The sequence below is a fragment of the Apis dorsata genome, unplaced genomic scaffold (genome assembly GCF_000469605.1).
Source record: "Apis dorsata unplaced genomic scaffold, Apis dorsata 1.3 scaffold_207, whole genome shotgun sequence".
NCBI lineage: Eukaryota > Metazoa > Arthropoda > Insecta > Hymenoptera > Apidae > Apis > Apis dorsata.
This window is the reverse complement of record NW_006263491.1, coordinates 580,431-595,118: the sequence shown is the minus strand read 5'-3', so window position 1 is coordinate 595,118 and position 14,688 is coordinate 580,431. Positions and strand designations below refer to the sequence as shown.

The 14,688-nt window shown below is 26.7% G+C and overlaps 1 protein-coding gene across 1 annotated transcript in view; it reads left to right on the top strand.

The window, feature by feature from the left end:
- The window catches only part of LOC102675551, a 57,658-nt gene that overhangs the window by 29,866 nt on the left and 13,104 nt on the right, over window positions 1–14,688 (top strand). Inside the window, exon 3 of the mRNA XM_006614999.2 lies at window positions 13,052–13,173. Coding sequence (XP_006615062.2) covers window positions 13,052–13,173 — 122 coding nt within the window. The remainder of the gene's footprint in view (window positions 1–13,051; window positions 13,174–14,688) is intronic.

Sequence of the window (14,688 nt, the reverse complement as noted above, 5' to 3'; positions counted from 1 at the left end):
CTTATCATCCTAGGCTAAAGAAACGCCTAAACACCTAAAAAAAAAAAAAAAATCTCCATCGTGGCGCATAACGTATTCATTCATTGCCTCTATTCGCGTCAGCTGCGTTGCATTACACTTATCAAAAGTTTGGAATCGCCAACATGTTCCATATAATACGTATTGAGAAATACATATCTTGTAAATGAGAGCATTAAATAAATTATTCATTTCGTGAAAAAAACTTGTACGATATGGAAGGGAAAATATTTATAATTTTAAGTGGATGTTTGAAACACACGCGAAGGTCAAATTTATTTATTTATTTATTTTTTAAACAAATGGAATCATCGTGTTTTTCAATAAATTAATCGATCCGGATTTATTATTCAATTGAATGAAAAATTAATGAGTTATTTATGGTAAGAAATTATTATTTTAGAAGATATTTCAATTTTGGAGATACGTTATTTTTTTATTTGTTGTTGAGAATTGTTTCATTAAAAATTTATTCAATTGAATAAGAAAGTGAGTATATTAATATATATCTATAATTTTAAAGAAGAATCTATAATAAAAAAGAAAAAGCAATTACTTAAATTTGTAAGTTTTTCAATTTTAAAAAGATAGAAAAATAAACCACTTTTAGAAATTTTTTTTTAAATATATCATTTTAATAAGAATTAATTTCATAAATTAATAACAAATAAAACATACATTTTTATTGAACAATTATATATTTTTAAAAAATTCAAAAGAAGATATAATAAGCATCTTCATCGTAACTGACAGAATTTCTTTTAAATTTATATGATTGCAATAAATTTTAATAGCAAAAATTTTAAATAATTTATTTTTCCATCAATTGAAACTACTACTAAAAAAGTACTACTTACAAAGAATTTTTAGAAATCGAAAATGTTTGTAGCTCGTATAAAAATAAGAAATAAGATACAGAAATAGTCGCAACGCGATTAAACTTCCCCGTTAACCTCGTGTTAAATGTAACCCTACTTGCCGAGTTGACTTTTGCCGAGAAAAACTTCGTATCACGCGTCGCTGAATAATCTTTGAACTTTCCACGAATCCCTCTCGACTCTCCCTCTTTTTAATTAGTGCGTGGATTTTAATTATGTCGAGGTCTCTCCCCTCTGTCTGCAACTCGACCGTCTGTGATTTCATTCATCGTGCACGCCAATCGTGAAACTTGACAAATTGTTATCTGTTCAGAAAAAATTGCGGTTCGAAGAAGACGATAAGTAATGGGTTTGAGTAGTGGATGAATCGTGTGCAAGTGAACGTCGTACGAATAAGTTCACTTTTTATGCTTCAAAACAATGTCGAGTATATTCGAGAGTTGATTGAAAAATCGATAATTTTTATTATTTAAAAATTCATTTGTATAATAATAATTATTATTATTATTATTACATCATAGAATACATAATAAAATTCATTTTTCCACTTTAGTAATTCTTTAAAAACATGAAAATCTATAATGTTTAATAAGAAAAGTAAAATATATATATATATATATATTTATTATTTTAATGAATTATGCAAGAAAAATTGATTTTACACGAATTTATAGAAAAGAAAATTTATTTGAATTTCACTTAAAAAGTCTACTTGAAGTATCGAAATATTTTTCCAGATTTTTCAAAGTTCAAATATACTCGCGATGTATTTAAACCCATCACTAACGAGAGATGGAAGAAATTTACGTGGAATAACCGTAATTGTAAAAGTTCACGCGTTCGAGTTATCATTAATTAACCCGATAATTCACGCGATTGAGGTCTTGTAAAAATAGCCTCATCGTTTATTTCTCGTCCCACTGGTCACTCCATTGCAGTTACAAATAGAAGCAGTTGACCTTTGCTGGACTTTTGGTTTAAAAACCGCCTCGTTGAATATTAAAGACAACAGTTTGCTCTTTAATCATCACGATGGTTATAATTTCTCGGTTAATTTGCCGTTATTATTATTTCTTATCAATGACAACAATTGCTTATTTTGTACAATTTAGTGTATCGAGTTAGAAAAAGAAGCAATATAAAAAGTGAAATCATACATAATTACAGCGTCTAGTTGAGATAAATAGATATCGCTTAATTTCTTGTTAAAGAAATGAAGCGATACCGAGATAATTAATTAATTTCGTTATTTATTATTATAGATAGAAGAAAATCATTTAATGTATAAAAACTAAAAAAAAAAAATTTTTTAAAAATTAAAAATTAAAAATGTCAATATCATCAATAACAATTTTTCGTTCAATCATTTATTTCAAGTTTCACGTTCAATATCTCAATAATCATGGTTCAAAAGTTATCACAAAAATATTATAAAAAATTCTTCGATTCGTTTTAACTCCGGCAAAAAAAGACGTAAAAAATAAAAAATTCAAATATCTCGTAAAACACGTTCTTGGAGTTCAGTGAACTTTGGATCGAGAAAAAAGGGAATGTAGAGATTAAAAGAGAAGCGTCGAAGATTTCGAGGATTCAAAAGCTTCCGGGAAAAGGCACCCCTGAAAGCCTCTATCGCTGCACAACCGACTTCCATTAACGTCCACGGTTTTGTCGGTAAAGAAGTATAGCGTATGGTATATTATGATATAGCGTAGCGAAGTGTAATATAGTATACTCTGGAAGTAAATTGTCATTGTTCGAGCCAATTCTAGCGTGAAATGCACAATAAATTCAAACTTAACCGAGTCACCGTTATTTTTTATTAGCGATAATAGTAATAATAGTAATATTTTCTTATAGGTATAATATCGTTTTTTTTTATGGCTTCCTTATTTTATCCTTTAGCTAATATCTTTCTCTACTTTAACTAATAATAAAATGTAATGTAAAATTAAATGTAAATAAAATAGAATGGAATAAAAAAATTGAATCTAATCTAACTTAACATGAGAAGTATATGTAATAAGTAACTATATACATATATATTTAATTATAATCATTTATATTTAAAATTTGTTTTGAATATAATGTTTTGAATATCTTTCTCTATTTTAACCATAATAAAATATAACATAAAATTAAATGATACATTAGAATCTAAAATTATTGACTTATAATAAATACCTAAATATTTTAGTTTTTATATTTTAAATACAAATAATTGTAATTAAAGTGATGTCATTAAAATAAATAGATACGTGTAATTATATTTTATCGATGAAACGCAATATTAATTTTTCCAATAACACTTTCATATTTTTAATAATCGTAAAATACAAAAAAAAAAAAAAAGAAATGTTAGATCCATTTGCCAAATATTGAAACTATACGTATATATATTTTTTTAATTTCACCACTTTGTACCGATATCCTCAAACTTCAAATCTACCATTCATAACCGCAATACAGCGGTGAAGAACTGACATCCACATGAAAAGTGGCAAAAGTCGAAGGAAAAGGGGTCAATAAGAAACGTATCGATCGCTTCGTTCCGCTTCTGTCTGTGGGATCGTTGCACGGTGAATAAACGAAGAATAGAGGGTTTCGAATCGTGGAAAAAAGGGAAAAGGAAAAGGAAAAAAAGGAGAAATAAAAAAGGAAAAGAGAAGAGTCGTTGCATGTGTACTGTGCCATTAATCACTCGCGGTACAATAATCACCGCGTGCTTTCTCCTTGCCTCTCCTGCCTTAAACAATGGAAATGGAGTGCGTGGTGAACACGCAAAGACGTAGACAGTGAGAATTATTTAAACGAACCGGGCTAATTATTTGACGACTTTCTTCGCGACTTCTTACTCGAAACTCGCCTTCCTTTCGATCATTCGGTGAAAACTAACTTGTACAATTTTTTAACGAGATCTTTAATGGTTTTATGGTTTTGTTAAAAATAACAATTTTAGAGAATGCGCATATGTAAAAAGACGTGAAACGTGAGGTTAAAAGTAATGAAAATTGATAATGAAATATCTATTACTTATTACTTATTAATAATGAGAGTAATTATAATTATAAAAGTATCTGCTCATTTTTGGATAATTTTTGTGAAAGCAAAAAATTTGAAAAAAATATTTTGCAAAAATTATCCAAAAATGAACAGATATTTTTATATAATTATATAATTAAATATATTGCACGTTTATATTTTATTAGGAGCAGATTTTTATTTAGGTCAAAAGTAATGAAAACTATGAAATATTTATTACTTATTAAAAGAGTAATTATAATTATATAAAAGTATCTGTTTATTTTTGGATAATTTTTGTGAAAGCAAAAAATTTGAAAAAATATATTGCACGTTTATATTTTATTAGAGGCAGATTTTTATTTAGGTTAAAAGTAGTGAAAATTGATAATGAAATATCTATTACTTATTACGACAGTAATTATAATTATAAAAGTATCTGCTCATTTTTGAGTAATTTTTGTGAAAGCAAAAAAATATATTGCATATTTATATTTTATTAGAAGCAGATTTTTATTTCAAAATTTAAAAATTTCAATTTGCATGAACATCTATTTTACAATCTTATTAACAATTAAAATATTTCATTGCTTAATTATTGCACGATATTAAAACATGTTATTATATTTTTCGCGCATATTAATTTAAATCTACATGTAACACTTGAATTCCATCAAGTTATAATTCATAGCAATTTTCTTATTTCTCTTGAATAAAACGTTGCGATAAAAAAAAAATTAGCACGCAACAAATTTTTCAAGCTTATGAAAATTGGCACGCGAGAAATATTATTTAACGTTTCATAAATAAAATGATTTTACAATGATTTGTAAAATCGTACGTTTCGACCCAATATTTGGCATAGTTTCGTGTCGCGAAAAAGATTATTTGGATGTTGCACATCTTCTTTTCGCGGGATGATACTCGTTCTCTTACGAGGATTCAAATGCACGTGTAAATGCAAACAGAGATGGAATGAGGTATTTATAGATCGTAGATTTTCAAGTGGAAAGTCTCGAGGAGTCGAGGATTCTGAATCAGGCTTTCGATTTATTGCGCGAGAAGATGACGCGTCCCGTGACAATATATAATTTCATAATTCATCGATTCGTTGATTCTTCGAACGTTTGAAACTTGAATCACGCATTTTTAACATCGTCGAAAGATTGACAAAATTGTAAAATTACAAAAGATTTATTTTCCTTAAGTGAAATTTTTATAGTTGCGCGTTTCTTTCAATCGATCGAATCTTTAAACGTTTTTTACGACTAATTTAAAATTTCTCTCTCTCTTTCTCTCTCTCTCTTTCTCTCTCTCTCTTTTTCAGAATGCTTAGCAATAAGGTTCAATGTTGAAATATTTTGCATATGAACGATTCGAAACTGTGAATGAATAAAGTATACGTAATTTTGTTTGTTTGAGGTTAGGTCATGTACTAAATGTATCTGTTTAATATTGATAGAATTATTGATGAAGAAATGTGAAATAATATAGTAAAAAAAAAATGTTTGAAGCTTGACTTGTTCATTTTTAATATCGTCAAAAGATTTATGGTAAAAATTGTAAAAATGAATGAAACTTAAAATTACAAAAGATTTATTTTTCTTAAATGAATTTTTATAGTTCTATATTTCTTTGATAACGTTTATAATTAACTTTACAATTTTTTTCTCTTTCTTATGCTCAGGAATAAAGTCCAATGAAGTTGAAATGAATTAGAAAATATATATGAATGAATTAGAAAATGCAATGAGAATGGATAATGGATATACATAATTTTGTTTGTTTGAGGTTAGGTCATGTATTAAATGTATTTGTTAATTTAATATTGGTAGAATGAAATATGAAATAATATAAAAAAAAAAAAATGTTTGAAGTTTGATTCGCTCATTTTTAATATCGTCGAAAGATTTATGGTAAAAATTGTAAAAATGAATGAAACTTAAAATTATAAAAGATTTATTTTTCTTAAGTGAATTTTTATAGTTCTATATTTCTTTGATAACGTTTATAATTAACTTTAACAATTTTTTTCTCTTTCTTATGCTCAGGAATAAAGTTCAATAAAGTTGAAATGAATTTTGCATATGAATGAATTAGAAAATGCGATGAGAATGGATAATGGATATACGTAATTTTGTTTGTTTGAGGTTAGGTCATGTATTGTATGTAGATGTGTCTGTTCGAAAATGATAGAACAAATATGACGTAATAACTATAAATCAGTATTTTTGCTCAATAATTCATCATTTCCTATCTTTTCATTATTAATTATAATTGTAAAAATTTAAGATTATATATATAATTATTTTTGATAATATTAATATTAATATCAGAATTATTAAATTATTTAAATTGATTAGTTATCAGGCTCTTTTTATTTATTCGTAGTAAAATTAATATTTATTCAGAGAGAATTTTATTTTATTAAAATTAGATGACATTTTTTAATCCAAAATGCCGCATACATAAATTATTTAAAATATACTGATCTAATAAAATAAAATTGCTATTACGTGTACTTGGCCAACCTGGTTACATATATTATAATATATTCATAGGTCAACATAAAATTACCACAGTGAGTTGAAATAACAAGTATATAGAAACTGCACGAAACTTGCCACAACTTTTGCGTGTATAAATTTTGTAACTGGTAATCTCTATTAGGTAATCAAGAAATTTCTATCCTTATTACAATCAAAAAATATATTTATTAATTAAAAAATGAAACGCGATAAAGTTATAAATTATTGTAATTAATTCAAAGAAAATAGTTACAAAATAAATCAAAAATTCCAATTTCCAAGCTTCCCTTTTTGAATTATTATTACACGCGTAATTCTGATTAAATCTGGGCAATCGTCTCCAAAACTGAAAATAGAAAATGTTGAAATCTTGACATCGATATATCTATATTTGAATATGCATCTAAGTAAACATCTATTAAGAAAAAATAAAACCAAAAATAATAAGAATAAGACTGCAAATATAAAAATGACAAGATTGTTTATAACATTCGTTTTCTATATCCCAGCAGTCCCTGCTCCATTTCAAAAAATTTGTAACGAATCCATAATGTCCTTTCTTCCAAAAATTGTTCAAAAGAAAAAAAGAAATTCAATTTTCTCCAACAATTCAATATAAACAGGAAGAAGAGATATATTGTTCGACGAAAAAGAAGAAAGAAAGAAAACATTTTTCCTCTCTTTGAAAACAAAGTTTAAACAGTAAAAGTAGTAATAATAAGGAAAAAAGGTAAAAAAGAAGGGAAAAAAAATCCGATTTCGAAATAGGATTAGAAATCGAAGAATCGATCCGTGACGCGTTTGTATTACGAGGGCAGCTCCTCCACACGTAATCGAGAGTTTAATCAGTTCGATTTTAACCCTCTCGAGAGGTCGAAGCTCTCTAACTCTCTTTCGACGAGGTGATTCGAGTGGAGGAGGAGGAGGAGGAGGAGGAGGCTCGTTTCTCTCGAACCGAGACGAGAGTGTCGAGAGTTCGCGAGGGTAGCCACTTTTTCCCTTTTCCTTTTCCTTTTCCTTTTCCTTTTCCTTTTTCTCTTCTTTCTTCGCGAAATGCTCGATTTGCAAGCGCTCTGTTTACTCCGGCCTGGGAGTATTCGTCATCGTTTGGCCGCGGCCCAACTAAGCCAGCCACTGCCAAGGAATCCTGGCCAGATTCCTTTTAGATATTCTCGACTTTTTATCTCGCGGAATTTCGCGACATTCCTCGTCTTCCGTTTTCCATTTGATCGATCCCTCTCCTCCCCTCCCCTCCCCTCTTCGATCGTTCACGCAGGTTTCCCTTTATTCGATTATTATTAATTAACCTAGTTGTGGTGGTATCGATGGAATTGTCACGATGATGTGTAAGGGAGGGGGGATTGTTGTGCATGTGTTCGCGATCACAAGTGCGGAAGTTTAGACTATGTGAATGTGAAACGTGAGAAGACAGTTATCGAGATCGATATTTTCGAGATGTGGGTAATGTTTACTATGAAGTAAGATTTTTTGAAATGATGAAATAGTGTTTTGAAGTAAATATTGGCAATCTCGAATTGTCTTCTTGTATTTTAAAGTTAAAATGTAGAGTATTTACTCTAAAATAGATTTTTAAAATGTCAACATTGTAAAAATAGTAGTTTTAAAGTAGATATTGGCATCATATGTCTTCTGATATTTTGAGTTTGAAAGTATAAACTTTCATAAGCTATATCATTCTTGTTCAGTTTTACTTTTAAAGTAAAGCATTATTATATCATTGTGAAGTTAATAAAAAAAAAAAGAAAAGTAATGTTTATGATGAAAAAAGAATTTACATGTTCTGTGAGTTTTAAGAATTTATTATTTTTAAATAAATATTGGCATCATATGTCTTCTGATATTTTGAATTTGAAAGTATAAACTTTCATAAGCTATATCATTCTTGTTCAGTTTTACTTTTAAAGTAAAGCATTATTATATCATTGTAAATTGAAGTTAATAAAAAAAAAAGTAATGTTTATAATGAAAAAAGAACATACATGTTCTCTGAGTTTTAAGAATTTATTATTTTTAAGTAAATATTTTAAGTAAATATTGGCATCATATGTCTTCTGATATTTTGAATTTGAAAGTGTAAATTTTTATAAGCTATATAATTTTGTTTAATTTTACTTTTAAAGTAAAACATTATTATGTAATTGTGACTTGAAGTTAATAAAAAAAGAAAAACAGTAATATTTATGATGAAAAAAGACTTACATGTAAGTTTTAAGAATTTATCATTTTTAAGGAAATATTGGCATCATATGTCTTCTGATATTATTAGTATAATTTTGTTCAATTTTACTTTTAAACTAAAACATTATTATGTAATTGTGACTGGAAGTTAATAAAAAAAGAAAAACAGTAATATTTATGATGAAAAAAGACTTACATGTAAGTTTTAAGAATTTATCATTTTTAAGGAAATATTGGCATCATATGTCTTCTGATATTATTAGTATAATTTTGTTCAATTTTACTTTTAAACTAAAACATTATTATGTAATTGTGACTTGAAGTTAATAAAAAAAGAAAAAAAGTAATGTTTATGATGAAAAAAGACTTACATGTAAGTTTTAAGAATTTATCATTTTTAAGTAAATATTGGCATCATATGTCTTCTGATATTATTATTATAATTTTGTTCAATTTTACTTTTAAAGTAAAACATTATTATGTAATTGTGACTTGAAGTTAATAAAAAAAGAAAAAAAGTAATGTTTATGATAAAAAAAGAACTTATATGTTCTGTGAGTTTTAAAAATTTATAAAAATTGAGATTCTAATATTTGTAGAATTTTAATTCTATAAAGTAATTACCAGTATTTTAATATATATAATATATATATGTATTTATCTATTTATACATTTGAGAAAAACATAATTTATTAATTCTTAAATACTAATTATTAGTTGATATGTATATTAATTTTTATGCTTTAAAGAAAAAATAATTGCAAAATCAAATTAATTCAAATACTTTAATACATATATTCATACACTCAACTTTTGAAATCGCTTAGATTACATATCTATATTTTAAAATTATCATATACTTTACCATTTAAAAATTCATAACAATCCTTGTCAATTTTATTCATAAAATTCATTACTATTTCATTTTATTATTAAAATATGAATTATTTATTGAAGAAAAATTAATAATTTTCAAATATTTGTCTATTTTTTTTTTCTTTAAATTACAAAAATCAATATTATTTTTGATGTACATCCTTCAACTTTGTTTATATGCATAATGAAGATAAAATTATCCTTTTTTATTATTCATTGATTCATCTTCTCGTGTTTCGTGATTCACAAAACGGCGTATGCATAACGATCAAGGAAACGAAAGAACACGAAAAGGAAAGTATATTCCAAAGAATCTTGAGGAAATAACTTGAAGAAGAACTATAATGTTATACGAAATTTAATAAAAATGAAAAAGAAAATTAATTAGAATTAGCCTCCTCGATTAATTAGAATATTTAGAATAATATGTTAATTCTCGTTAAACTTAGGATTATATCTAAAGAGAGAATTATTGAGAATTATCAATTATTCTCCTATTCAAACAATTTACAATTAATTTACAAATTACAATTGACTCAATTGTGACAATCTTCCAACTTGTGTCATATTCACAACTATTTTCTTCTTTTTTTTCTTTCTAATGTTACTATTCTCCCCCATTTTTTAAATTTCTCTCTCTCTCAAAAAAAAAATCTGAATACAAATCCTAGAATACTTACCACCTCTCCATTCCACAATCGTCCATTCGATCAATGGATTAATTAATTTTTAATTAATTTTTTTAATTAACTTAACCTAACTTTTATTTTTATTAATTTTTGTTTACAAAATACAAATCGAAAATCCTCGACAATCAATCTCATAAGTGGCGATAGGTTAATTTCGACCCTCCCCCGAAGGAGTTATATGGAAACTCGTGTTATCGCATCTCGACGGCTCGTTACAACGACTCTCGCACCGTGGAAGCCTCAAATCCTCGAGCGGGCTTGCGCACGAAATCGGGCTGCTTCCGGTTTTAATTTGCTCTCGCCGAGTGACTCGCGTAACGGGACGCCTCCTCGCCTCGCCGCCTCCCGCACTTTTACGAATTCCTCTGCGGAGCCCGCCTCTATCATCGGCCAATATTTCGAGATCGCGTTAAATTTAGTTAACAGAGAGATTTTCATTAGAATTTTTGATGAAATTTTCCTCGAAGAACTATAAAAAATAATGGATATGCACTTTTCTCTAAGCTGACTCGATTTTAGGTTTATTATGGCGGGACGCCATAATAAATTTGAAAATTTGAAAAATTGCAGAAATTCACGTTTCGTACTGATTTTTATCCAATTGATGAGACAAATATATTTCGAATTCGTTTTCTTCTAATCTCTGAATACTGTGATATCAATTTGACGTTTGTCCATAGATATAGATAAATAAGAAATGTCTTAAATAAATCTATTAACAAGTGAAATTAATCTTAATTCGATTGGAAATGATTGGAAGAGAAAAGAAATTATTTTAGCAAGAAGAAATTTATATTATTTATTTTTTAAAAATAGTAATTTTATTAAAAATAATGATAATTGTACACACGTATATAATTTCCTCATTGGTACTAATACATTAGCAGGTATTATTAACAGGTAACAAAAAATTGGACAATAATAGTGACATTATTATTGAAGTGCTATTAAATAAGTATACATAGCACATGTTAATTATTTAATTAGATATACGTGTTTTATTGCAATCGTTGTAATCGTATTAAAAAAAAGAAAAAATGAAAAATCTAGATTTCCATTATTAGATCGTATTATACGCATACTCGACTGTCACGACTCGTTAATATATTATACTTGTCTCGTGAGAACAGATCTGACGTTTTCGAGCTGTAAAAACGTAGAACACGCATATTCTATGATACGAAATACGACTTTGTTTATTCACGTTCACGGTTAATCAGAGAATAATTTTCTTATCCACAATGGAAACGTTGGTAGTCGATCGACTCATTTCGAATCTCGATAATAAATACTCTTGTCGAGCGAGCTATTAACGAGCTGTCAATTAAGTCGACATTCCATTTTTTTCATCTTACTCTTAAACGATTGCTTATATTTATATATGTATATTATTCTTATTCTTATCTTTATTCAAATTTTTTTTTTTCGAAATATAAACTAGTAGAAATGGAATTAATATGAAGATATAGAAATATAGAATTAACATAAAGATATGTTTTAATTCTTATATAGAGACAGAATAATATGTATAAATATAGGAAATAGGATAATTCCTTATGAAGAAATAAGGAAAAAAGTGTAATAAAATTCGAGACTTTGTCCTCGAGAAAATTAATCATTTGAAAATGTTTCAAGTACGAGTGAAATTCATTAATTTTCGATTCGATACGAATCGAATGAATTATCGACAGTAGGTTATTCTATACGTGACAACATAACCTAACTTAATTTAATTTAAACTCTTATTTTTATTAATTTTATTTAATAATTAAACATAATTGATATTGTTGTATAAAATCTTCACAATTATACTATAAATATTTATTTATTATTTAAATTAATCTTATTTAACCTAACTTAACTTTTATTTTTGTTAATTTTAACTATTTAATTAAACAATGACTGTCAAGTAAAATCTTCACAATATTCACAATACAGCATGATAACCTTGACTTTTTTTTTTGTAAGTATTTACAAATTAACCTAACCTAATCTAATTAATTTTTTTAATTAATTAACCTAACTTTTATTTTTATTAATTTTATTTAATAATTAAACATTTGATATTGTTGTATAAAATTTTCACAATTATACTATAAATATTTATTTATTATTTAAATTAATCTTACTTAACCTAACTTAACTTTTATTTTATTTTTATAACTTAACTTTTGTTAATTTTAAGTATTTAAGTAAACAATGATCTCCAAAATCTTCACAATATTATATAGTATGATAATCTTGATTTTTTTTTGTAAATATTTATCAATTAATTTAACCTAACCTAATTTTTATTTTTGTTAATTTTATTTAATAATTAAACGATAATCATCGTGTAAAATCTTCACAATTATACTATATTAAATATTTATTTATTATTTAAATTAATCTTACTTAACCTAACTTAACTTTTATTTTATTTTTATAACTTAACTTTTGTTAATTATATTATTTAATTATTTTAATTATTTAAGTAAACGATCTTCAAGTAAAAATCTTCACAATATTATATAATATGATAACTTGATTCTTTTTTATAAGTATTTACCAATTAATCTAACCTAACCTAACTTTTATTTTTGTTGTATTTTATTTAATAATTAAACAATGATCGTCGTATAAAACCTTGGCAATATTGCATATTATGATGACTCTTTTTTTTTTTTTTAAATATTTGCCGATTATTTTTCAATAACATCGAATCCAAGATCCAAATCTAATAGATCGGTCCTCGAGTAACCGTTAAACGTAATCAGAAAACGCTTAAACGGTCAAGGGTTCGCGGCAAAACGGCGTGTAAAATGGATGAAATTATAATGAACATCTGTGCATCCGTATTTTCCAGGTTACTCACAAAGTGACGAGTCAGGTGATGGTCCTGAAGATGAACCAGCTGCCCGCGAACAGACCGAACATGTTGAAAGAGGTCCAGCTAATGAACAAGCTCAGCCATCCAAACATACTCAGGTAAGTCCGAATCCGGTCCACTTTTGCACAGAGAGAAACTCGACTGACGAGCAAATTATATCTCTCTTGTACACGTGCCGAATTTTCTCTGTCGTTTCTCGAAAGAAGAAGAAACCGGAAGTAGTGGAGAAATTATAGGTATACGCGTTGTTGTAATGATTATATTTGAATATTAGGATGTGTTTTCATTTGAAATTTTAAGATGATATTGTTATACCTATGGGAGAAGAGATTTTTATTTATTTAATTGGATTATTTGGTGTTCATTTGCTGTTCATTATTATTATAATTTTATTATAAGAATTGTTAAAATCAAAAGTTGAATGATTTTCACGCAATTGTTTGGCTATTCCATATTTGGATTAAAATTATTCATTAATATTATTTTTTGTTATTGATATTAAAAATTTGAATTTATGTAACTAAATATCTTTGTAAATTTTTGATTCTTCTTTCTCTTTCACCGAACATTATTCAATCGATAAAAAAGTTATATTAAAGAAAAAGTTTCACGACTTCATGTTCTTTTTTTAATATTTAATAATTCCAATATAAAATCGAACAATAGTGACAATGCTTCAACAACAGTTGCACACATATGCATAACAGATAATCTCTAATAAGAAAATCAGATAAATATTGATTATAATTATTTATTTAAATATCTTATAACTTGATATAATCTCGAAAAAAAAATACTTATAATATTAAATTAAGATAGAAGAATAAAATTATAAAAATTTAACATATTTTTCTTTAATAAAAATCACACACATTTCGAATAATTTCATTATCATCTACATCGCAATCCACTTCGCTTTCTTCTCTTCTCTCCATAACGATACATTCCTCAACGACGATATTATCGATAATTTCATTCATCGATAATTTGACCATTTATTATTTCTTCGATTCAGATGCAATCTCGATACTTTCATTCCTCCAATACAAACACATATGTATCCTCTCTGCACGAAATATATATTCTGTTTTTTTATTTAAACATTCTCTAGATAGATAGATAGATAGATAGATAGATAGATAGATAGATAAATAGAGAGACAGAGAGAGAGAGAGAAAGAGAGAACACGGGGGAAGTGACGCGTGTCGTTCGCTTTCTTTGCTGGAGCTTTAAATTAAAACTCGACTACGTGAGTTGTCGCAGGATAGAAATAGAAACTAGCTCGATTGGAATAAAAAGAAAAAAGAAAAAAATTTCAGAAGTCAACGCAATATTTTGTTGCCTCTCGAACCAATCAAGCCGTCAATTTTTTTTTTTCTTTTTCCTTCGATTTTAATTCGTCGACTCGAATTCGTTTGAATAGATATCGAGAATATGAATGGATTGAGAAATGTTCTTTCGTATCGTGCTTGTTTCAATAGCTTGTACATAATTGGATATCGGAGGTATTTTTTTTTTTTAAATAAATAATTTCAAACATCTCGTATCGTCATTGTTTATTTCGTTTAAATTCGTTTTATAAGGATAATACTTTTGTATTATGCATTTTGTAT